At 45.3% G+C, this 25,125-nt stretch overlaps 1 protein-coding gene across 1 annotated transcript in view; it reads left to right on the top strand.

Moving 5' to 3' along the window:
* The window catches only part of LOC138973445 (dynein axonemal assembly factor 8-like), a 79,008-nt gene that overhangs the window by 8,692 nt on the left and 45,191 nt on the right, over nt 1–25,125 (top strand). Inside the window, exons 2-11 of the mRNA XM_070346166.1 lie at nt 4,412–4,602; nt 5,631–5,871; nt 7,179–7,868; nt 15,147–15,317; nt 16,097–16,372; nt 17,211–17,385; nt 20,822–20,938; nt 23,109–23,342; nt 23,971–24,106; nt 24,634–24,775. Of these exons, the coding sequence (XP_070202267.1) occupies nt 4,441–4,602; nt 5,631–5,871; nt 7,179–7,868; nt 15,147–15,317; nt 16,097–16,372; nt 17,211–17,385; nt 20,822–20,938; nt 23,109–23,342; nt 23,971–24,106; nt 24,634–24,775 (2,344 nt within the window). The 5' untranslated portion in view covers nt 4,412–4,440. The remainder of the gene's footprint in view (nt 1–4,411; nt 4,603–5,630; nt 5,872–7,178; nt 7,869–15,146; nt 15,318–16,096; nt 16,373–17,210; nt 17,386–20,821; nt 20,939–23,108; nt 23,343–23,970; nt 24,107–24,633; nt 24,776–25,125) is intronic.

The following is a 25,125-nucleotide window of genomic DNA, read 5'->3' as shown; positions in this document are numbered from 1 at the left end:
CTGGATTCCAGGTACCACCTGAGGCGCTCGTTCACAATTCTCTCCAGGGTCTTCACAACACAGCTGGTGAGGCTGATTGGGCGATAGCTGGTGGCCTTCTTTGGATCCTTCCCTTTTTGACTCACATGCGAAGCAAAAGTGAGTCTATGTACTCACCCGAGTCGTCCGTCCGTCCGTCCGGCCGTCCGGAAAACTTTAACGTTGGATATTTCTTGGACACTATTCAGTCTATCAGTACCAAATTTGGCAAGATGGTGTATGATGACAAGGCCCCAAAAAACATACATAGCATCTTGACCTTGCTTCAAGGTCAAGGTCGCAGGGGCCATAAATGTTGCCTAAAAAACAGCTATTTTTCACATTTTTCCCATTTTCTCTGAAGTTTTTGAGATTCAATACCTCACCTATATATGATATATAGGGCAAAGTAAGCCCCATCTTTTGATACCAGTTTGGTTTACCTTGCTTCAAGGTCAAGGTCACAGGAGCTCTTCAAAGTTGGATTGTATACATATTTTGAAGTGACCTTGACCCTGAACTATGGAAGATAACTGTTTCAAACTTAAAAATTATGTGGGGCACATGTTATGCTTTCATCATGAGACACATTTGGTCACATATGATCAAGGTCAAGGTCACTTTGACCCTTATGAAATGTGACCAAAATAAGGTAGTGAACCACTAAAAGTGACCATATCTCATGGTAGAAAGAGCCAATAAGCACCATTGTACTTCCTATGTCTTGAATTAACAGCTTTGTGTTGCATGACCTTGGATGACCTTGACCTTGGGTCAAGGTCACATGTATTTTGGTAGGAAAAATGTGTAAAGCAGTTCTTAGTGTATGATGTCATTGCTATGTAAAGATCAAGGTCAAGCATGTGAGTCGTATGGGCTTTGCCCTTCTTGTTTTAAGATGGGGATCATGATCGCTTCTCGCCAGAGTTGTGGTAGCGATCCTTCTTGCCAGCTGCTGTTGAAGACCTCGAGTAGCTTGTTCTCTGCTGCACTACCAAGGTGGGTTAGCATCTCGTTGGTGATGCCGTCTGGGCCAGGGGACTTCTTCGCCTTTGACTTTTTCAGAGCTGAGTGCAGCTCGTGGAGTGTGAGTGGTTGACTCATGGCGTCCACTGTCGACTGTCTGGCAGGTCTCTCTCTTTTCTCTCTTCTTGCTTCTCTCTGTTTCTCGGGGCTAACATGGAGGTTGCTCTCAGCTGCATAGCTTTCAGCAAATTGGTTGGCAGCATGCTTTCCAGTTAGCACTTTCCCGTTCTCTTCTAATGTGATCTTTCCTCTGCTGGTGTTCTCATCATTCAACTGCTTGGTGAGCCTCCAGAGCTTTCTGCCATCCTTCTCAAGGTTCAGAGAGCTTGTTTTCTCTTGCCAGCTTCTCCGTCTTGCCTGTAGCTTCTTTTTGAGAAATTTGGCTTTGGCTTCCTGGAGGCGGATGTTGTTGTTTTGTGACGGGTTGACTTCTGCTTCCCTTCTGGCGTCTGCCAGATCATCATCCAGTTCCTGCAATTCATTGCTCCAGTAGGGCTTATAGTCTTTCCTGGCACCCCTGGGAATGGACTCACGCGCTGCTCTGAGGATGCTCATGTTGAAGTCCTTCGCCACCATGTTGATGTCTCGACCCTCGACTCTGATGTCTTTGGTGAGTTCGCTGGTGCGGTGTCTAAAGAGGAACCAGTTCGCTCTTTTGTAGTTCCACCGTGGGAAGGAAGCTTCAGTGCAGGACTCCATGCCCAGGGTCAAAAAGACTGGCCGATGGTCACTTCCACCTAGCTGTTCTCCGACCTCTCTGCTGGTTAGCTGGTGCATGTCTTCCGTGCAGAAGGCTAGGTCAGGAGTTGATGTAGTGTGCCATCTTCTGGAGTAGAATGTAGGGCAGTCAAAGGGACTGTTCAAAAGGATGAGACCTTTGTCGTCCTGCCAGTTCTCCACCTCTTCTCCTCTCCGATCCAGGTGGTCATATCCCCAACTCTGTGAATGACTGTTGAAGTCACCCACCACGATGAAGTTGGAGGCCTTTGCGGGGATCGTGTCAAGGGCGAGGTGTCTATCATTGGGGCAGTAGAAGTTGACAAGATGGAATTCTGATGTCTTCGTCTGGATTCGAATCACCTGATATTCGGAGTCCTCCATGTGCGTTTCTATCAAACAGGCATTGATGTTGTTCCTGATGAGGGTCAGGATTCCTCCTTTGCTTCGGTCTGTTCTGTCGGACCTAAGGCATTGGTAGCCTCTCACTTTGAAGGACTTTTGGGGTGTCAGGTGCGTCTCCTGAATACAGCAGATGTTGATGTTCTTCTCATGCAGGATATGCTCCAACTCTGTCTTCTTGTTCAGGATACTTTCTGCGTTCCAGTGCATGACCTGAAAAGGTCGCTGCTGACTGGGTTTCTTCCTGGTTGTGGTGGTGCCAGTCACTTTCCTCCCGCGTCTCCTGGCGTGACAAGACGGACGGGAGGGACCTCCAGTAGTTGGGGCTGGGTCCCTTTGAGGCATGGGACCCGACGCTGCTCCACCCTGGGGGGTCCTCAATGGGCGAGCGCCATTTCCATCTGTGCTGGTTGATTGTGTCATCATTTGCGTAAGTGCGTGTACCCGTGGTTTGTTAGAATGCGCCGTGCGGCCCGGGTCCTCCGTCTTCAGCATTCGGGGTTTTCTGTCGGGGTTACCTCACCCTTAGCTCATGGCCCGTACGTCCTACCCTGATAGCACAGGGGGGAGGATTTTCCGGGATCCCACCCGGAACCAGTTTGGTCCGCGGCCGCAAGCGGCTGATCTCCATATCTGAAGACCGTTCCCCTATCCGCCACCCGGGGACGCGCTGGGTTGGGGGTGGTCGCCCCACTGAAAATCTCACACTGGGTTAAGAAAGATCAGCCTGTCCCAGGGCAAAGGCAGTGAAATTGACAGGAAGAGCGGGGTAGTACTTGCGCTGAGAAGGATAGCACGCTTTTCTGTACCTCTCTTTGTTTTAACTTTCTGAGCGTGTTTTTAATCCAAACATATCATATCTATATGTTTTTGGAATCAGGAACCGACAAGGAATAAGATGAAAGTGTTTTTAAATTGATTTCAAAAATTTAATTTTGATAATAATTTTTATATATTTAATTTTCAGAGCTTGTTTTTAATCCGAATATAAGATATTTATATGTTTTTGGAATCAGCAAATGATGGAGAATAAGATGAACGTAAATTTGGATTGTTTTAAAAAAATTTTTTTTTTTTTACAATTTTCAGATTTTTAATGACCAAAGTCATTAATTAATTTTTAAGCCACCAAGCTGAAATGCAATACCGAAGTCCGGGCTTCGTCGAAGACTACTTGACCAAAATTTCAACCAATTTGGTTGAAAAATGAGAGCGTGACAGTGCCGCCTCAACTTTCACGAAAAGCCGGATATGACGTCATCAAAGACATTTATCAAAAAAATGAAAAAAACGTTCGGGGATATCATACCCAGGAACTCTCATGTCAAATTTCATAAAGATCGGTCCAGTAGTTTGGTCTGAATCGCTCTACACGCACGCACGCACACACGCACGCACACACGCACACACATACACCACGACCCTCGTTTCGATTCCCCCTCGATGTTAAAACATTTAGTCAAAACTTGACTAAATGTAAAAAGCTCTAAATATGTAAAAAAAATCGGTTTCCTTGCCAGACAAGGAAACTCAAGGCATCCTGTCAGGGAGAGAATGAGCCGAACTCATTTTGACCTGAGTTCAGGATGGGGCCTATGTGTGTTTTAGAAAAAAGGAAGAATATGGAGTTCTAAAAATAGTAAAATGCATTTCAATATTAAAAAAACAAAAACTTGTTTAAACCTGGTAAAGTGGTACCACTCATTGACTACTCATACAGCAGGCTATGTAGTATTGTCTATTTAGCGACTGGCGTAGTGGATAAGACATCGGCCTCCTTACGGAAGGCCATGAGTTCAATTCATGGCCGCCTTGTGGGTTAAGAGTGGAGATTTTTCCAATCTCCCAGGTCAACTTATGTGCAGACCTGCTAGTGCCTTATCCTCCTTCGTGTGTACACTCAAGCACAAGACCAAGTGCGGACGGAAAAGATCCTGTAAATCTATGTCAGAGTTCGGTTGGTTATAGAAACATGAAAATATCCAGCATGGTTTCATCGAAAGCGGCGTATGCTGCCTGAATGGCGGGGTATAAAACGGTTATACATGAGTGAACGTGGGAGTTACAGCCTATGAACAAAGAAGACGTCTATGGGTTTTCAACCCAACACCCCCCCAACCCTACTGCATGGTACACACCACAGAAATTATATGTGCCCTTTTAACATTTTAGTTATGTGGCAATATAGCCAGGGTGCATCTTTAAAACGAAGCAAGTATACATCATTACATGTGCATCATTATTTTAGTTATTTTCAGACCAACTACACCTGTCACCATGGATACAGCATCGGACAGCAGTGACGGGGAACAGGACTTGCCTGTGGGAGCACATGCACCTGTTAACATGGAAACCGGGAGGGGTCTCAAACCTCAGATGGACAACATCTTCGCTGAAGTGGAGAAGTCGCTACCCAGCATAGACTTTGATATGTCTGACGTGAGCGCTTGATTTGGGGCAGATAATAATTAATTATATAATATATATTAGATTTCTGTTTGTTTTTTGTCTCTCTTTCTTTAAATTCTAATAAATTGAATCGTGATGCCCCGAGGGTGCTGTTCATTGGATGTCAAGTCGGGTCAAATAATGTTGAAAATAGCTGTTAACTCATTGTCTCCCAGGTACGGATATATATCCGTACCCACTCATATGGCTCTATCTGACCTGGTACGGATATATCCGTACACACAGTCACTTCAGTCGCTTCCTGTAACGTCGATCTAACGCCTGCATTCCAGCGTGTTGATACACAGTGTCTACACAGTTACTACAATTCTGAGTGACCTGCTGCAGCACAGCTGGTCTCGGCTAAACAAACATTGGTCAACATAGGTGGGGTAGAAAGTGTTAAACTAAACAAATACTTTTTTTTTTAACTTATACTTACATAGTTTGTAGTTTCTAGACTATTTTGTATTTTACTGGTTATAATACCCAAAAATAATCTGTCAGTCAGTCAGAACTCTTGATTTATAACATTGATAATAATTTAGCTCTAAGCGACTTTTTGTGAGACATATTACCAGGCATCCTTATGGCGTGCTGCCACTTGATAGTTTGCTTGCCTGATGTGACTGCCATTCACCAGACCCCCGTTTCTTAGCTGTACGAATGGTGAGTTTGGGCTAGCAAAGCTAGGAAGTAGCGTTCCCTGGGGACCGCTAGCCACAAGGAAGATGAGTCTTTGGCGAGAGTTGCAGGTACAGTGTGACCCCCATTTTAAGGCCTAAAACAATCTGAGAAAATCAGGTCTTAAAAAGAAGAGAGTGTTACAATGGGGATACATTTGCAGACGTTTTGAACAGAAAGTCTGAAACAGCAAGATCTTAAAAGTGGGGAGGTCTTAAATAGGGGATTCCACTGTATAAGAAATTCATGCAAATTTTGATATTTATTTTTGCCAGTTTTGACACTTGGAAACCCTTGTCCTTTCTTGTCATTTTACATTCACACCTCTGTTCCAGATGTCCTCGGATTCCGAAGAGCCGGTGATTTTTCATCGCAACCTCAAAGTTCCGGAACATGACTATGACGACGAGAAAGACCTTGACACGAGCCTGAGCGGGGAGTCCGCCTTGGACTTTTTCAAAAGTCCTCCAGGAATGATCCATATTCCATCTGTCGACAAGAACAACGCTTCCCTCTCTGACTCGTCGAACCTGACCTTTGATAATGACCTTGCGGCCTTGCTGGCAGCCCAGGAAGGTCAGTTGCCGTTCTTTCTCTGCAAGGTCAAAGGTTCTTGTGTGCTTTTAAGTGTTCTTGTAAAGGTGAACTGCAATGTCATGTAGGAACTGAGGGTAGTATATTTGGCAAAAGAACAAATGTTTGGCCTGAAAAATGATTTTAAGTTTCTGGTTCCCCAACCAACCCTTTTTACATTCAGTCAAAACTTGACTGAATGATTTAACGCGGGCAGGGGGTGAGGTTTGTCTCCAGATGTATGTGTGTGTGTCTCTCTGTCTGAAAGGCGATTTTCAAAAAACTACCAGACGGATTGTCATGAAAATTGGTACAGACATTTTTGGGAGCATTTGCTTGAAAGATTTTTGTTTTCTCCTTTCAGAGCCTGGAACTATTTATTTTAACCTTTGAAATAATTGAAAACACTTACACACACACATTCATTTTTCAGACTTTAAATAAGAATCTACTCCTGTTTAACATCCAGGGGAAACAACTTGCGCACGTTTTTATGTTTTGCTTGTTTATATATCTATTTTAAGAGCAGTCAAGCCACAATTCTGCATGCGTAGTATGGACACTAAGGAATCTAATGTCGTGTGTCTAGATTCTTTGTTCATTAAGATTTTTCAATGTTGATTGTAGATGATTGATTGTGTGTTGTTTATCTATCCACCTGGTATTGTCCATAGGTGGCTAATGTGTTGTTGTAAGTTTACCGTTACGTTATTTTGCTAGTAGAATGTACAATACATGTATTTGATGTTATGCTAAATAGTACAGTAGTCCCTTCCATTTCCGGCCCTTTCGTGGGCGTGAACCTGCCCGGAGCGGCCAGCTTTCCCAGGACTAATGAGTTTTCCTTCTATAATTGACTCGGCGGCTCGTGGATGATCGCTTTCTTTTCTTCATGAAAACTTGATCGTGTTTTTGGGTTTTTTTTGGAGGAGGAATGAACGGCCACCTGATATTTGCGGTCACCTTTGCAATGACTAATGGGTGACCGGATATGGCAGGTACTACTGTATCTTTTTATTCATGGTTAATATGTAAAGCCCGGAGAGGTTTGCGCTATGTAATCTATCACAGTGGAACCTCCCTTTTAACAACAATAAGTACAGTGAAACTTTAAGACCTCCACAAATGTGAGAAAACCAGGTCTTAAAACGGAGGGAGTCTGAGAATGAAGCTAGATTTACACAGGGTATGAACAGAAAGTCTGAAAAACCGAGGTCTTACAATGGGGGAAGTCTTAAATGGGGGGGTCTTAAACAGGGGGTTCTACTGTATTGATATTATTGTAATTAAAGCAGCACATTTTTTTTCAGTGACCACACTCCTGGAAGATGAGGGGGAGGAGAATGTGAGTAGCTGGAAAGACTTGGAGAGGATCGCTCGCCGCGACAAGCAGCGGCAGAAAGAAAGAGAGCAAGGACTGTCCCCACCACCCACCACTGCCACCACATCCACCGCCCCTGATGAACACATACGGCCAGACAACACAGCCCCGCCTCAAAGCAACAGGCAGACACCTTTCGCCAACAATCGCCAGATGGGGCTCGTCGAGGCCGGTGACCTTCTCCTGGCGCAGCTGTCGGAAAACAACCGCGCATCCGGCTCGTCTCTGTTCGGAGGTCGCACCGTTGACCTTGACATTGTGGTCAGCCGAGCGGAGAGAAGCCGAGCCGCTGCGACAGACAAGGCTTTGAGCCGTGACACGAACAAGCACGACGCAGGCACGGGGATGGACGACGCTTTTAGCGGGGACATGTACAATAGCGACGCACACGAAAGTAAAATCAGGAGTAGGGAGCTGGACAGCAACCGAGAGCTAGAGAGGATCGAACAGGACCGGAAGGCGCAGGAGAAGAAGACCCGCGAGGAGAGGGAGGTGAAGGAGAGGCGGAGGAAGGAGGAGAGGGAGGAGCTGAGACGCAGGGACAAGGAGTTGGCGCTCTCCTACATGTCGGCCAAAGCTCCCAACCTCTCCATGCAGATTCTCGACTCCATCGATCTGGGTGAGGCTTCAGGCTTCAGGCTCTGGGACTAAGGTGCACGAGAAAGTTGCCACCCAATACCAAACACCGGCACGGTGGCCTGGTGGTAAGGCGTCCGCCCCGTGATCGGGAGGTCGTGGGTTCGAACCCCGGCCGGGTCATACCTAAGACTTTAAAATTGGCAATCTAGTGGCTGCTCCGCCTGGCGTCTGGCATTATGGGGTTAGTGCTAGGACTGGTTGGTCCGGTGTCAGAATAATGTGACTGGGTGAGATATGAAGCCTGTGCTGCGACTTATGCCTTGTGTGTGGCGCACGTTATATGTCAAAGCAGCACCGCCCTGATAATTATGGCCCTTCGTGGTCGGCTGGGCGTTAAGCAAACAAACAAACAAACAAGCCCAATACCAAACAGTGCAATACAATAATACACCAGTTAACAGTTCTGGCGCCTACGTGAAACGAAGAAGGAAACTGGGGGAGGAGGAAGAACAAAAACACTGGCAAAAATTATCTGCGCATGCGTTCTAATCAAAGGAAAAAGAATAAAAACTCTTGAATAAATTATATGCGCATGTGCGAGTTCCACTATGACCGCAGAACTGTTAACTGGTGTATACCTTATTATCTCCAAAGAGAAATTACATTGTGGCTGAACACATAATAACATTGGTTTGTTCCCTCCCGTTTAGGCGGCACCCACTTTTGGTTCGTGCACCTCACCCCTGTCATTAAAATGTAGAGTTTTCTATTTTGCAAGGGAGGAAAACAACAAAAGGAAAGAATAAAACAAAAAAGAAACCAATGTGAATGAGCGCTGAGAATATTCCTGGAGATACAGATTTAAAATTGAGCCGAGAGCTACAGAGTTCGTTTTGGGTGTTGACTAATAATGATGATAATACGAGAATTTATAACGCGCACATATCCCACGATGAAGATCTTAGAATTAGTGTTTGAGCGTTCTATTTTTTAAATCTGAATGCTGTGGTTTGTATCATTTCAGACTTTGATATTTTCCAACAGACCGTTTGTTTATATTATGCGAAGCGTTTTAGCCCTGTATGGCATTGGGTATGCATGGGTTTGCTAGACTGTAGGTTGGACTTCCTCAATCCAACGGTCTTAATCTGCTTTGACTAATGGGCATCTATGAGGACTATATAAGATATGATGACGAACGGAATCCGGCTCCTGACACAGAAGAGCTCGACGAAGCAAACCTGCTCGCTGATTAAAAGCCATTTAACTATTTGGCACAGTTTTTAAGGTCCAAATCATCAGAAAACTGTCCAAAATGGCGCTTTAGGTGTACTTTCTTTAACTCAGAGTATATGCTCTTGTTTGAGGACTTCACATGTGAGACATTGCTGCGATACATTTTGTGCAGCAGTGATAATTGACTGCTGTTTAGCTTTAACACGTTTAGCGGAAACATAGATTGTTTATTCTCAATATGTAATGACGTTTACAATTATTCTCTGTGCATGTTCAAATGACTGGATCGAAGATTAGGTTAAGCCTAAAACCTTTATCCTTTCGTAATACAGTTCTGAGTTCTACTCCTAGACCTTTTGCAATAGTGCCATCAACAAAGATCCTGAAATGAACATTAAATTACATATTCTTACGCAACTCACATAGAAAGCATTAACTTCAGTTAAAGTGCTAGGACACTGAACTACGCTTCACCCCAAAGGGGAAGCAACCCCCTAAAAAAGAACGGCCTTGACCTCTAACCCAAGCTATACAAGAGTCGAGGTCATACCGTCACGTGACCTATCACGCGTGACTCAACCGCCGCCATGTTGAAACCTCACTCCCACTTCAGTCTCCAAGTAGTTCGGACGCTTTTTACACTACGCTGCAGGCTTTTAGCCTACTGTCTTCTGGACAGTGTTTCACCCCGTCTACAGGTCCCTGCTTCTCATGCACAAGTTTGGGTGAGCTCGTTCTAATTGTTTGCTTTTGCTTGCGTTTGTTTCTTTCTCCGTTGTTCGGTCTGGTTGTTGTTTATCAATATCATAACTCAGACTGGGTTTTTGTCAGCAATGGCTGACAAGGAGAAATAGAAACCACAGACTAGTCAGTAGCTGCTGAGGTTTCTCCTATTAAGTTCGCATAAAGAGAAAGGCAAAGGCACTACCATTTCTGTTCTTGACCCAGCTTCTCTTACTACTACGTCTCTGTTATTAAAATAGCCTTGAATGGTTAAAACGACGTTAAAGGCATATGTACGCGCTCCCGTGTTTACAAAGTGTAGTTTGTCTATAATCGATGTCAAACGCACCATAAGAACATGTAATGACGATATGTCGCCATGCGCCGACCATATACTTGTTTTACAGCTTGTTCTAGCCTCTGAAAAAGTGAGGATGTCAACAAAGACGCGGAGGTTTTTCCCTTGCGTCAACGCTACCTCTGTGGCAAATCTAGATAAATAGGACGATCTAGATCAAAATAAAATTGCAATATCTTGCAGGGAACTTAATTTAGCTGTCTCCAGCTGTGGGTAAAGCAATTAGTGTGTATAGTCATCGAGTACATATGGCTTTAAACACTATATAAAGAAGAAAGAAAGAATGTCTGTTAAATTTCGGACCCTATGAGTCCAATCATGCCGGTGCTGAAGCAGGTTAAATTTAGGTTACTTCAGCCAAGGCAAACACAGTGGGAAAGAATACTTGTGTTAAAGATGGTTTTTCTTCCCTTTTTTGAGATGTTTTCGACCCAAATGTATAACAGGTTGCCATTCGTCGATTTTGTGCTCGCTCCCGGCGGGAGTGGGCGACGCGGCTTGTTGTCACGCCTTCATGCACAGTCACTTCGGCTGACGTGCACGCAGAGGAGTGTGTTTACTTCATACGAGGAGCTTTCACGCTCTACAGGTTAGTCATGTTCACCGGTAGCCAGGTTCTCTGGTGAAAGTGTTCAAGTTGGGCCGGAACTAGTAGCCCCCCCGCCACGGCCGGGGGGTGAAAGTACGACTCCCCGGAGGCTATCGCTCTTAGCAAGCGGAACTCGGGGGGTCGACACCGGACAACAAGTTGGGCCGGAACTAGTAGCCCCCCCGCCACGGCCGGGGGGTGAAAGTACGACTCCCCGGAGGCTATCGCTCTTAGCAAGCGGAACTCGGGGGGTCGACACCGGACAACAAGTTGGGCCGGAACTAGTAGCCCTCCCGCCACGGCCGGGGGGTGAAAGTTCGACTTTCCCAGAGGCTATCGCTCTTAGCAAGCGGAACTCACGGGGGGTCGACACCGGACAACGAGACAGTTGTACTCACAGGCAGACTGGTATGTCTCCGGTGAATGTAAACAAGTCTCAACTTCCTCCCTCTGGGCAGGAAGCTGCTTTCGGGCAGGCTTTGCACGGTTCTTCCGTTTTGCAATCAGCCTCGCCTGTGGTGGATCGTTTTAGTGACGCAGCTAGTCACAGTGACTTTCACGGTCCGGCCACAGCAGATTCGGAGTTCGACGATTCTCACTCAGTTTCTGAGGAGGAAGTTGATGTCAAGTTGTCACTCAGACTTAAACCAGCTATGGTTACTGCAGCTCAGGTGTCTGCCAAGTACTTCGCCGAAGGGGTGACAGCTATGACAAGCTCTGCGGCACCACCACCCTCAGTGGTGGGTGATTTCCGCCCTGCTTTAATGGAAGTTCAGGGATATCGTTTTAGCGAGTCTCCTTCTGTTGCTTACGAACTTTCCAGGGTGCTGGCTAGAACTTCGGGTTCTGAGAATAGCTTGCCTGTGGATACTGTGCCTTTACTGGCTGCACACGGTCAGGCTCCTGATGCTGCTCAGCTATGGCTTGCCTCAGACCAGTTACGGAAGTCGAGCACTTCGTTTCATTCACGCAAGTTTGCTCTCTCCCGTCGTCATCACAGTCTTATTGAGACTTACGCTTTGCCGAGTGCACCGCTTCCGGTCACTCCGGAGTCGGCTAATCTCAGAGAGGATGTCTATCGTTTGGACAAACATTGTGCTTACTCTGAAGGCGCATTACTTGGTTTGGATGAAACGGGAAGATACTCGTTGGAACTTGCGTCTCTTTGAGACACTTCTTCGATCTCTTTCGCGGTCGATCGCGGTGTCGTCGGATCCTTTCGTATTTCGAAACGACTCTAGCGTGAAAGACGTCCCCATACTCCTGGCCTCTTTGGCTAAGGTTTCAGCCGAACAAATGTCAGTCGTGGCACGGTTGTACGCACTTGCGGTTTACACACGCAGGGACGCTTTCTTGTCTGGCTCTAGAATTTTAACTTGGGGAAGTTTTCTCATATGATTCTCCTTTTCCACCACTTCCTTTGTGGGCAGCGATGCGGCGTTGCTTTCGCTTGCGTCACCCGCGCAAGTAACGCTTCACTCGCTGAGCGATATCCGTAGGCCTAGGTTACACCAAGCCTAAGAACTTAGTTTATTCTTTTCTTCGTACTACGGAACCGCTTCCGGTTGCACCGTACTTGTCGATCATACATCTTTAATGTTCATAGCAAGGAGAAACTGTATGTTTTCAGGAACAATGATCTCCTGGCTGTGGAAGATCGTGGCCTCACTTCTTTCTATTATCGTCTTGGTGCAAGACTTTGATTCATTCTTTCCCTTGTGCGGTTTCGTACTCACGGGATGGGATGCCTTTGTGGTCTGTCGGGACACATATTCAAAGGGCTTAGCTTTGCTGTTCTTCTGGGAAAAGGCCTCGGCCGACAGTATTGTTCTGTCGGTGAGACTTAAATCTCTTCCTTGCTCGAGGGTTTTTCTTTGCGAATCCTCCTCTTTGCACGCGGACTCTTTAACAGAGAGAATCTCACAGCAAAAGGAAAAGCCCACGGCACGCCTCGGCTTTTCTTATCAGAGAAAAGCGCTAAGCTGGCCGTTCTCAGCTTTGGTTTTTATCTTCTTCTCGGTGTGGCACGTTGCCAAATACCCACCACTTTATCTCCTCGAGGCGATTTAGCGGTAGGCTTCAGTGGGCAAACAATAGCACGCTTTCTTGCATACTCTTGGCACTTGTCAACTGGAGTCTTAGTGTTCTTCTCTCTGCCTCTGTGTTTTCCCACAGCGGCTGGAGGGGCGATTAGAACTTCCACTTTATTGAGGGAGGCACTGGGGCCCTTCCTGTTGGGTCACTTATATAGATCGTGCATATATTTAATTCAGATCTTCAGGGCTCTGGTTTCGTTTTCTAAGCAATCAAATGAAGAGCTGGAACATGTTAGTGTCTTTTCTTGACTGGTTCACAGACACAACCAATCTTTGGATTCTCACACCACTGCTCATGCAGGGCGTTCCCGTTGGTTCTCTCTCCACCAGCGAAGCAGTTCTGTCTCTTGCGGATTTCTTTTCTCTTGTCAGGGGAGAACTTGTGTTGATTCAATCAGACAACACCACAGTGGTCTTTTATCTCAATAAGCAGGGGGTGGCATCTCGCCCCTTATTACTGCCACAGCGAGCATGCGAGGTTTTGATGTGGTTTTTTCCACCACGAGATCTTTTTAGCGGTGAAGTACCTTTCTTAGAGGCTCTATGTATTTATTGGCAGACTCTAGTCAGCCGGCCAAGAATGTCCACTCGGATTGGACCCTATCTCACTACGCGCTTCTTCTCCTTCCGGTGAATTTGGAGAAGCCGCTGATAGAAGTTTTGCCTCTCGGTACTATCACCTTCCGCTAAATGTTCGTCTCCCTGTTCCCGGATAATACTCTCGATTTTACTTTGAGCGGCCTGTTGGTCGCACATTATGGGCCCATTCAATCTTGGTTGCCAGTCCTTTGGGCTGGCAAGAGGGCGCCGTTTTTACACTCGAGCCACACGGGTGTCTACTGTAAGGGAATCATTGAGACGCTCAGGGTCTTCTGCCCCAACTCTGGATTTGGTTTAGAGATTCCATAGGGGTTCAGCGTCTTCGTTTTGTGTCACTTTGACTGGCTTGGAACTAATGGCGTATATTAACGGAAAGAACTCCACTTCTCTCCGTTCAATGCGGGTGGCGAACCACCTATCCTGGCTTTCCGATTTTTCTCCCACGTCTCTGAATTAAGACTTTATGTGATTTCAGTTGCACTGACACAGCTAGGTCGCAAAATATTTTCACTTGGGTTCTTTGTAGCCAGCGTGATTAAAGGGAACCTCCCTTTGGTTGGCTGAAAGCAAATCTCCAGTCCCGACTTGGGACTTGCTCCTAGTTTTGGAGTTTTTGAGTTCGGATTGTTTAATCCTTGACAAAATTAGCCTCTTCTAGAGGCAATGATTTAGTGAAGTCAACCTTAGCTAAATGGACTGCCACATTGATTAGGCATGCCTACAGTGGTGGCAAGGAAAAGGGGGGGGGGGGGGGCAGTCAGTCCTCCCTTTTCAGGCAGCACGGGCTCAAGAGGTCAGAGTGTAGGCCTCTTCTTTACCTGTTCTCAAGTCTGAGAGACTTACATAAGTCATGAATGCAGCTCATTGAACGTTCAGGGACGTAGTCATGAGTTTCTATCGGCGGGGTATTTTAAGTACCCGCTTTTTTAGCACACATCTACTAGACATCTTCTGCAGAAGATGTCTTTTTATGTTTTTCCTGGGGACGTATCTGGTGCTCGGCAGAACAGAAATTTCGGTTTGCCAGCTATTGTAGCTACAGGCCAGATACTTGCAAGATGTTAACTGTGAGTTCATTTGCCCACCACCTAAATTAGCAATCTGCTTTCTATGTGAGTTGCGTAAGAATATGTAATTTAATATAAAATTTCAAAAATAAATTTTGATTTAATTAATATACTTACCAACTCACATATTGAATTCCCTCCCAGCCTGCCCCGCAAATGTTTTAAAGGGGGTATATGTTTTAATACGGGATGAGTTTCACCGGTATACATCCTGCGCAGGCGCAGTACACCGGTAGTGGAAATAACCGCTAAGGACCATGCCTTATATGGCATACGGTTTTTGTTTCAGAGTTATTTCCCCATGTTGCCATGCAAGAGTGCTTCAATGTCTTATCACAAAACGAAGTTGTTGCTTAGGGTTTCCCTAAAAATGAACAGATCACTTCAGTGGGAGTGAGGTTTCAACATGGCGGCGGTTGAGTCACGCGTGATAGGTCACGTGACGGTATGACCTCGACTCTTGTATAGCTTGGGTTAGAGGTCAAGGCCGTTCTTTTTTAGGGGGTTGCTTCCCCTTTGGGGTGAAGCGTAGTTCAGTGTCCTAGCACTTTAACTGAAGTTAATGCTTTCTATGTGAGTTGGTAAGTATATTAATTAAATCAAAATTTATTTTTGAAATTTTATATTTAAAAATCTCTGTTTTCGTTAGATACCTCCCTGGAGGATGACAACGAGCTTGCCCGATGGAGCCCGCCTCCGTCGCTTAGAGCACAGCTGGAGCAACAACAGGCTGCCCGCGTCAACGCTGCTCCGACAACATCATCATCATCAGCAGCTCGACAGTCCGGCAGGGGTGATGGCGACGGAAAGGCAGTGGCAGGTCAGCTCAGAGCACTGTTGAAGCTACGATTTATTAATAATAATAATATTAATAATAATAAATAGCTTTTCTATAGCGCAAGTCCCAGCAATTGGCTTGAGGCGCTTTACAATTTCATTCTAAAACAAACCATTCAACCACACCGATTTCGGGGGACGATAAGAATATAAGGATATAACCAGTCAAAGCATTTACTCAAACATCACACTGATGACTACACATACCTATAGTGTTGCCAGCCAAACGGAACTCTATGCGGTTTGTCAGTGCGCATCTCCCGCGAAAATATAATCAACATTTTCCGTGATCACTTTCTTGGGCGCGGTATGCCAAAATGGAACCAAATACCATGTTTTAAAATGTGCTTACGCAGTCGGGGGTAATTTGTTGACGTAAACAGCCCAAGATGGAAAGAACTCTCTCGTCGAGACTGATAGATTTCCGTGTAGGATTTTGATGTAATTGCTTCATGTGAGCGACTTGATCGAGTCTGAAGCCTGGAATATGATGAAAATTAATTTGTAAAAAAAGATTGCGGTTTTCAGTCTTTTTCTTGGTTTAAACAATATTTTATTCAGATACAAGTTTACAAAGCCATAGAATGTGTGATATAATAAATGACACAAGAAAATAAACTCACGAATGTGCTCTCAGAGACAATAATGATAAAGTCTTTCTCTTCTTTTGAACAGCCAGAAAGTTAAAAGGTAGAAGCCAGGCATGGTTGCGTTTTCATTCTTTTTTACTTCAAATCTTTTCTTTTTTCCCAATGTTTGTAGGTACAGAGAACCTGACGCTGATTCAAAAGTTGGCGCAGTTTTCACTGAAACAGTCAGGGAGAGACTACGACCCTTCCGTCATCGACCCTCAGACTGGCGCAGACATTGGCATCCCCACTACGCCCCGCACCACATCAACCTCAACAACATCAGTGACGCTGAGTGCGAAGAGAGACACTGCGGGCAGTAAAACAAGTTCAGCTGGAACGTCAACCACTTTGGCGGGTTCCAGTACCAAGGTGGCTGTTCCCGAAGCCGCAGGAGTGGCAGGAAAAGGTTTGTGTAGATTGTCGAATGAATCGGGCCAAAGTCGACTTTGTGAAGCTGGTTGCACTGAGCTTTAGCATTTTGGGCTCAATTAAAGACTGCAGTCTTGAGAAAGATGCCTGTGTGATAATCCTTGCATGGATGGGATTCCGGTATATGCCGGAAATCCGGAATCGATTATGGCCTTCTTTTTTATTTCTTTTTTTTTTTTTTTTTTTTTTTCGGTTTCAGGGTTCATGACATTTCTCAGTCCCACCCTTGTCCTTGTCTTGTTTTCTGTCCCCTGAATGTGCTGGTTTCATTTTCAATTGAATATTGCCTGAAAGCAAAGCTGTTGGCTGAGGTTGAAAGCTGGGGAAAGGGGATCATGAGGGCAGGGTTTATCCACTGTACTTTCTCTGTGTTAAATCATCGTCACATTGTGTGGGCCTGGTAGCTCGGTTGGTAGAGCACTGGATTTGTGATGCACGGGTTCAGATCCGGGCCTGGACAAACACAGGTCAACTTTACATGCAGACTCAAGAGTCGGTACTCATGTCTCACCACCTTGTCAAGAACAAGAATTTATTCCACCATATAGCATAAAAGCCATTGGTATTTGTCCTTGTGTTGATAACATGCATACACCCATACACTTCTTGCATCTATATATGATAGACACACTTCACACCCGGTCTCCATGAGCCGGCTCCATCTTGGCACTTATAAGACCTTGGTCATTCAGCCATAAATGCAGGTCACCCATGACACCCAAACACACACACACATCCGGGTAGTGCGACTGTTGCTGCCAGCTTTCCAGATTTGAGACAAGTAAGTAATGAAATGAAATATTCTCTTTTTTCAGAGTCATCAGGAGGCAAAGATGTAGCCCCCATGGCAGCTCTGCTAGAGTCGCTGAACAAGAGAACGCCGGAGCCAGATACGGTGTTCATTGACCTGCGCGGCTTTGAGCAGCACCGGAAGGAGGAGAAGGAACGCATGACCAGCGTCTCTCGCGTCCTGGGCCTGGAGCAGCAGAGGTTTGTACATTTGCACGTGTAGATTATCGTCGCTGAGATTGGATGTCGCAATGACGGGCCTTGAGCAGCAGAGGTTTGTTCATTTGCACGTGTAAATTATCGTCGCTGAGATTGGATGTCGCTATGACGGGCCTTGAGCAACAGAGGTTTGCATTTTTGACTCACATGCGAAGCAAAAGTGAGTCTATGTACTCACCCGAGTCGTCCGTCCGTCCGTCCGGACGTCCGTCCGTCCGGACGTCCGGAAAACTTTAACGTTGGATATTTCTTGGACACTATTCAGTCTATCAGTACCAAATTTGGCAAGATGGTGTATGATGACAAGGCCCCAAAAAACATACATAGCATCTTGACCTTGCTTCAAGGTCAAGGTCGCAGGGGCCATAAATGTTGCCTAAAAAACAGCTATTTTTCACATTTTTCCCATTTTCTCTGAAGTTTTTGAGATTCAATACCTCACCTATATATGATATATAGGGCAAAGTAAGCCCCATCTTTTGATACCAGTTTGGTTTACCTTGCTTCAAGGTCAAGGTCACAGGAGCTCTTCAAAGTTGGATTGTATACATATTTTGAAGTGACCTTGACCCTGAACTATGGAAGATAACTGTTTCAAACTTAAAAATTATGTGGGGCACATGTTATGCTTTCATCATGAGACACATTTGGTCACATATGATCAAGGTCAAGGTCACTTTGACCCTTATGAAATGTGACCAAAATAAGGTAGTGAACCACTAAAAGTGACCATATCTCATGGTAGAAAGAGCCAATAAGCACCATTGTACTTCCTATGTCTTGAATTAACAGCTTTGTGTTGCATGACCTTGACCTTGGGTCAAGGTCACATGTATTTTGGTAGGAAAAATGTGTAAAGCATGTGAGTCGTATGGGCTTTGCCCTTCTTGTTTGTTGTTGTTGTTGAGATCAGAGATTTTTCATTCACATCCTGCCTAGTCTACAACCAGGGGAAGAAGGCTTGTCTAGCCAGAGGTTTGTACATTTGCACATGTAGATTATCAAGGCTGAGATTGGATCTGGCTATGACAGCCGCAATGGCCCTGTGGATAAGACTGGGTGGCCGAGTGGTAACGCACTTGCGCTCGGAAGCGAGAGGTTGCGAGTTCGACCCTGGGTCAGGGCGTTAGCAATTTTCTCCCCCCTTTCCTAACCTAGGTGGTGGGTTCAAGTGCTATTCTTTCGGATGAGACGAAAAACCGAGGTCCCTTCGTGTACACTACATTGGGATGTGCACGTTAAAGATCCCACGATTGACAAAGGTCTTTCCTGGCAAAATTGTATAGGCATAGATAAAAAATGTCCACCAAAATACCCGTGTGACTTGGAATAATAGGCCGTGAAAAGTAGGATATGCGCCGAAATGGCTGCGATCTGCTGGTCGATGTGAATGCGCGATGTATTGTGTAAAAAATTCCATCTCACATGGCATAAATAGATGATCCCTGCACCTTGAGTCCGAGTCTGGAGATACGCGCGCGATATAAGACTTCATATAACATAAGACAATCATGTCTGAGATTGGATCTGGCTATGACCGGCGCAATGGATAAGACTATCATGGCTGAGATTGGATCTGGCTATGACCGGCACAATGGATAAGACTATCATGGCTGAGATTGGATTTGGCTATGACCGGCGCAATGGAAAAGACTATCATGGCTGAGATTGGATCTGGCTATGACCGACGCAATGGAAAAGACTATTATGGCTGAGATTAGATCTGGCTATGACCGGCACAATGGATAAGACTATTATGGCTGAGATTGGATCTGGCTATGACCGACACAATGGATAAGACTATTATGGCTGAGATTGGATCTGGCTATGACCGGCACAATGGATAAGACTATTATGGCTGAGATTGGATTTGGCTATGACCGGCGCAATGGAAAAGACTATTATGGCTGAGATTGGATCTGGCTATGACCGGCACAATGGATATGACTATTATGGCTGAGATTGGATCTGGCTATGACCGGCACAATGGATAAGACTATTATGGCTGAGATTGGATCTGGCTATGACCGACACAATGGATAAGACTATTATGGCTGAGATTGGATCTGGCTATGACCGGCACAATGGATAAGACTATCATGGCTGAGATTGGATCTGGCTATGACCGGCGCAATGGATAAGACTATTATGGCTGAGATTGGATCTGGCTATGACCGGCACAATGGATATGACTATTATGGCTGAGATTGGATCTGGCTATGACCTGCGCATTGGATAAGACTATTATGGCTGAGATTGGATCTGGCTATGACCTGCGCAATGGATAAGACTATTATGGCTGAGATTGGATCTGGCTATGACCTGCGCAATGGCCTAGTGGATAAGACTATCATGGCTGAGATTGGATCTGGCTATGACCGGCGCAATGGATAAGACTATTATGGCTGAGATTGGATCTGGCTATGACCGGCGCAATGGCCTAGTGGATAAGACTATCATGGCTAAGATTCGATCTCGCTATGATGCTAGTGGATAAGACGCCGGCCTCCCGAGCGGAAGGTCGTTGGTTTGAATCCCCCCGCGCCTGGTGGGTTAATGGTGGAGATTTTTCCGATCTCCCAGGTCAACTGATGTGCAGGCCTGCTAGTGCCTTACCCCTCTTTGTGTGTACACACAAGACCAAGTGCGCACGGAAAAGATCCTGTAATCCATGTCAGAGTTCGGTGGGTTATAGAAACACTTAAATGCCCAGCATGCTTCCACCGAAAGAAGCGTATCGCAACCAAAATGGTGGGGTATACAATCGGTGTTTTATAACACCAAAATCCCATTTGATCCAACTGAGATCAGAATCATGATCACAATTCTCCTCTCAGCCAGTTGAGATCAGAAATCTAACAGTATCCAGCTACATAAGAAATTTAAATAAGCTAGATTCCAATCTCAGCCACGACAGAGACATGCCGGAGTCCTATCTGCTGGGACAGCTTTCTGTATGCTAAAGATTGCATCCTTCACATGTCGTGTAAATCATTCTGTGTGTCTAGGCTTCATTGGGCATTACAAGTGCTCTTCCAAGTATCAGTACACAGCTCACATTCACATTCACACGCACACACACACACACACACACACACACACACACACACACACACACAATCACACACACATACACACATACAAACACACACACACACACACACACACACACACACACACACACACACACACACACACACACAATCACACACACACACACACACACACACACACACACACACACACATACACACACAATTACACACACAGAGACAGAACTTTGTATCAAACAGTAAAGCTGATTTTACACATGTATCTGTATTTTAATGATAACGCAAGCAAAGCTGATTGTATACATGTAAGTGCTTGTGTAGATCTATATTTTAATGATGACGCTTCTCTTTTCTCTGGGGTCCAGCATGGGAGCAGAGTCCAGCGACTCGGAGGACGAAGACAAGTGGTTGACCCAGCGACAACAGGTCAAGAGAACCATCACCACCAGAGGCTCAGCTACTCCTTCCTTCAAGCAACAGAGGTCAGTGGCTCACTCTTTGAACCCTTTGCCGCTGGGCAATGGCCTAGTTGATAAGACGCCGACCTCACATGCGGAGGGTTGAGCAGACCTGTGCACATCTACGGTTTCTCCGTAATTTCTCCGATTTTTATATGCAGAATACGGTGCTACGGATTTTTAATTAAAATTCCGAAATTCCGATGTTTTACGCCAAAAAAACACCAACAACTTTTTTTTCTGTTTTAAGATGTTTTGACTAATTAGTTGGCCGTTGCGCTGAAAAGACGTTTTCCGATTTACCGGAAGCACGCGTGTTCTCCGCATTGAGTCTTTGTTCTTAGACTTAGTTCGTCCAGCGTCTGCGTGGTGATTGAAGTGAAACATGGAAAAGAAAAAAAGAGTACGAGATTCAAATAGTGAAGAGGAGACACCAGCTCTGTCACCAAAGACTTGAAGAAGAAAACAGCACAACAGTGCTGGAAGTCCAGTCATTCTCAAGACAACCTGGAGATAGTAAAATCCAGCAAAGGAGACCTTTGACCTTTGAACTGTCGTTACAGCTTACTACTGAAACATTTTAAAAACTACTGAAATTTTGTTTGTTTACTACTGATGAGCGTTTTGAGTGTGCACAGGTCTGGTTGAGTGTTCAAATCCCAGCCACGCCTAGTGTGTTAAAGATGGAGATGTTTCCGATAGACAGGCGCAATGGCCTAGGGGATAAGACTACAGCTTCACATGCGGAGGGTTGAGTGTTTGAATCCCAGTCGCGTCTGGTGTGTTAAAGATGGAGATGTTTCCGATAGACAGGCGCAATGGCCTAGGGGATAAGACTACAGCTTCACATGCGGAGGGTTGAGTGTTTGAATCCCAGTCGCGTCTGGTGTGTTAAGGGTGGAGATTTTTCCAATCTCTCAGGTCAACTTATGTGCAGACCTGCTAGTGCCTTATCCCCCGTTGTGTGTACACGCAAGCACAAGACCAAATGCGCACTGAAAAGATCCTGTAATCCATGACAGGTAGAGTTCGGTGGGTTATAGAAGCACGAAAATATTAAGCATTCATTCCCCGAAACTGGGGTATGGCTGCCTAAATGGTGGGGTAAAATCGGTCATACACAAAAAACATGAGAATTTTGGCACATGAATTCAGAAGAAGAAGAACCCTTTGCCCACACCACACAGAATGAGGCTACCTCCTATGCACTTCCCATAACATGGGAAGTAACTCCATTCATTTCAAACGTATAACTGCAAGTTTTCTAAAAACTGTTAATGCTGAAACTTTGGAGGCATCAAATGGAAACAGAACCAATATCAAACTTTAAAAAAAGTCATAGCAAAATAACCACAGCCTGTTTTCTGTAAATGCTCAAATCCGGCAGACATGGGGAAGAAGCGGAAACAGATATGCATCATATTGCATTGTATTTAGTAATTGAAAGCAAATGTGAAGTCGGAAGCATGGTGTACTTCATATAGCATGTGTTTCAGGGGGTTCTGTGATGTGCCTTATGGGTTCTCCAGTGGGCAATACTAGATGCTCTAGGGGTCACTGGGTTAAGCTACAGTTGCAAGAGAGACTTTGTTGTGGTCTTTTACAGCTATGGTTCTAGTCGTTCTCACTTGGTTTCAAAAAGTAGAACCTGCCCTGGCGACCACCTCTCAATAACCATCACCGGTACATCATGACCACCCCAAAGGATCCCTTATTTCTGTATAATTCACCTTTTAAAAGAGACCACCTGTCTCCAGCGACCACCTTTGGTCCGTCCCTTGGGTCGTTGTCATAGACAGGTTAAACTGTATTTTGATATGAATTGCATAACATCAGTTAGGAAAGTGTGCTAAAAAAAAAACCCAGAGGAACTACATTTCAAAGTTAGAGGCTTGTCCATTATTAACACTTTCAACATCAACTCGCAGATTCTGTGCCCCACGTTTGATAGAAAAGGCATAAAGAAAACGCCCCTAAAACCCAAAGACTTAAAACCTAATGGCATTTTATAACCTTTGGATGTATTTCACAAGCATTTTACTAGAAGAAACATGCCCACAAGCAGACAATTATTTCTTAATATCTCTCCCCTAATGGCATAACCTTTCGATATACTTTGCAAGCATTTAACTGGAAGAAACACGTCCAGAAAAAGACAATATTCCTTAATATCTGAACCCTATTCCAATTTCAGACTGAAACAGGCCCAGCCAGCTCGCGTGATCAACCTCCAGAAGAAGACCACGTCATCCCGTGGCGTGTCCACCAGCTCTTGCGGAGTTTCCGCATCGCTGGGCGCCACAGGGGATGCTGGGAGTGACGGGGCGAGCACCAGGTCGACAGAGGACGACAGCAATCTGAAAGCCGAGGAAAAGGCCGCGCTGCTTGCCAGAGAGAAGGAGAAAGAAAGACAGAAAGAGGCTGCCAGGTTTGTGTGTGTGTGTGTGTGTGTGTGTGTGTGTGTCGGGGTGGTTGTGGGAATGGTGTGTGTGTGTTTGGAGGAGCGGATGGGTGAGAATAAGTCACTGTGTGTGTGTGTGTGTGTGTGTGTGTGTGTGTGTGTGTGTGTGTGTGTGTGTGTGTGTGTGTGTGTGTGTGTGTGGAAGTGGTGGTAGAATTGGTTTGTGTATGTGTGTGTGTGTGTGTGTGTTTTAATTTTAGTACAGAAACACAACAAACATAAAGAGTGTTTCCCTCAGTGCAGCAAACGTTTGCTTGATGGTCACATAATAATGATGAAATGTTCTTGCATAGCGCTATCCACCGCCAAATAGCTGGCTCATGGCACTTTACAAATATATCTCAAAACCAATGCTAGACATTTTAATTCATTATTTTGCACATTGAAATAGTTTAGGCAAATGAATGTGCATGATGTGTGTACAGGCACAGTTTGAACAGAGTTCAAACATGACGCTGTCTACGTTATCAACAATGAAATTGAGAGCATAGGTGGTTCCGCAGTCCAAGACTGGAATCACACAGAAGCTAGCAGGCCTCACAGGCATGTTCCAGAAACTTCCTGCATTTCCTCAATCTGTTTTTTGTGTGAACAGAGTGGCCAGAGAGGAGAAGGAGAAAATACGTTCAGCCCGACTGCGCATGCTTCACCACTTGGAGAGCCTGCATTCCACTGGTGCCGTGTCGGAGACCAAACCATGCGCTGAAAACACACCCGTGCTTTTCGACCTGGTGGGTGCACGAATCGCAACTTTAATGTACAGATATACGAGAGATACTTTGTAGTGGACTGTTGCCTGTTACAACTATTGAGTTCATATAGTGGAACCCCCTTTGCTAATTTGAGAAAATCAGATCTTGATTACCGCACACAAAAATCAGGTCCCGGATTTTAGACCGGTGATAAATTGAAAAAATCATGTCTCAGTTAAACAGGAGAGCGTCTTAAAAAATGAGAGTTAATTTACTCTTTAGGCTATGAACAGAACATCTGAGAAAGGAACATCTTAAAAAGGAGGAAGTCCTAATTTGGGGGGCAGCACCCCTGTTTGGAGACATTGGATAATTTGAGAAAAATCAGGTCTTAATTAAACAGGAGGGCGTCGTAAAAATGAAGGTTAATTGTAAGAGGTTATGATCGGAAATGTTCACAAGTAAGATCTGGAAAGCGGAGAAGTCTTACATCATGAGTTCTTAATAGGCGGGTTGTTTTGTATTATTGTCTGTCAACAATTTTGAAGTGTTAACTCTGTGTGCAGGAGGCATCGTATGAGCCGAGACTACCTGTACTGCCCACCTCTCTGGACAAGGAGGAGGTGTTACTGCTGACCGTCAACCTGTCCAGCAATGGAGAAATCGCTCTGCACAACTCGCGCTCCAGCAAAACCTCCACTGAAAATGGTGAGTCAGGGATATCATTTGGTGTCAGCAGTGCGCAAAGCACCAAACCTTATTACAATTAAATCACCAAAACCTCATACAAATTGCTCTGCACAACTCGCGCTCCAGCAAAACCTCCACTGAAAATGGTGAGTCAGGGATATCATTTGGTGTCAGCAGTGCGCAAAGCACCAAACCTTATTACAATTAAATCACCAAAACCTCATACAAATTGCTCTGCACAACTCGCGTTCTAGCAAAACCTCCACCCAGAATGGCGAGTCAGGGATATCATTTGGTGTCAGCAGTGCGCAAAGCACCAAAACTTATTACCATTAAATCACCAAAACCTCATACAAATTGCTCTGCAC

Source organism: Littorina saxatilis, linkage group LG8, assembly GCF_037325665.1.
Source record: "Littorina saxatilis isolate snail1 linkage group LG8, US_GU_Lsax_2.0, whole genome shotgun sequence".
NCBI lineage: Eukaryota > Metazoa > Mollusca > Gastropoda > Littorinimorpha > Littorinidae > Littorina > Littorina saxatilis.
The sequence above is the reverse complement of the archived record's forward strand: the minus strand, read 5'-3'. Positions and strand labels throughout refer to the sequence as shown.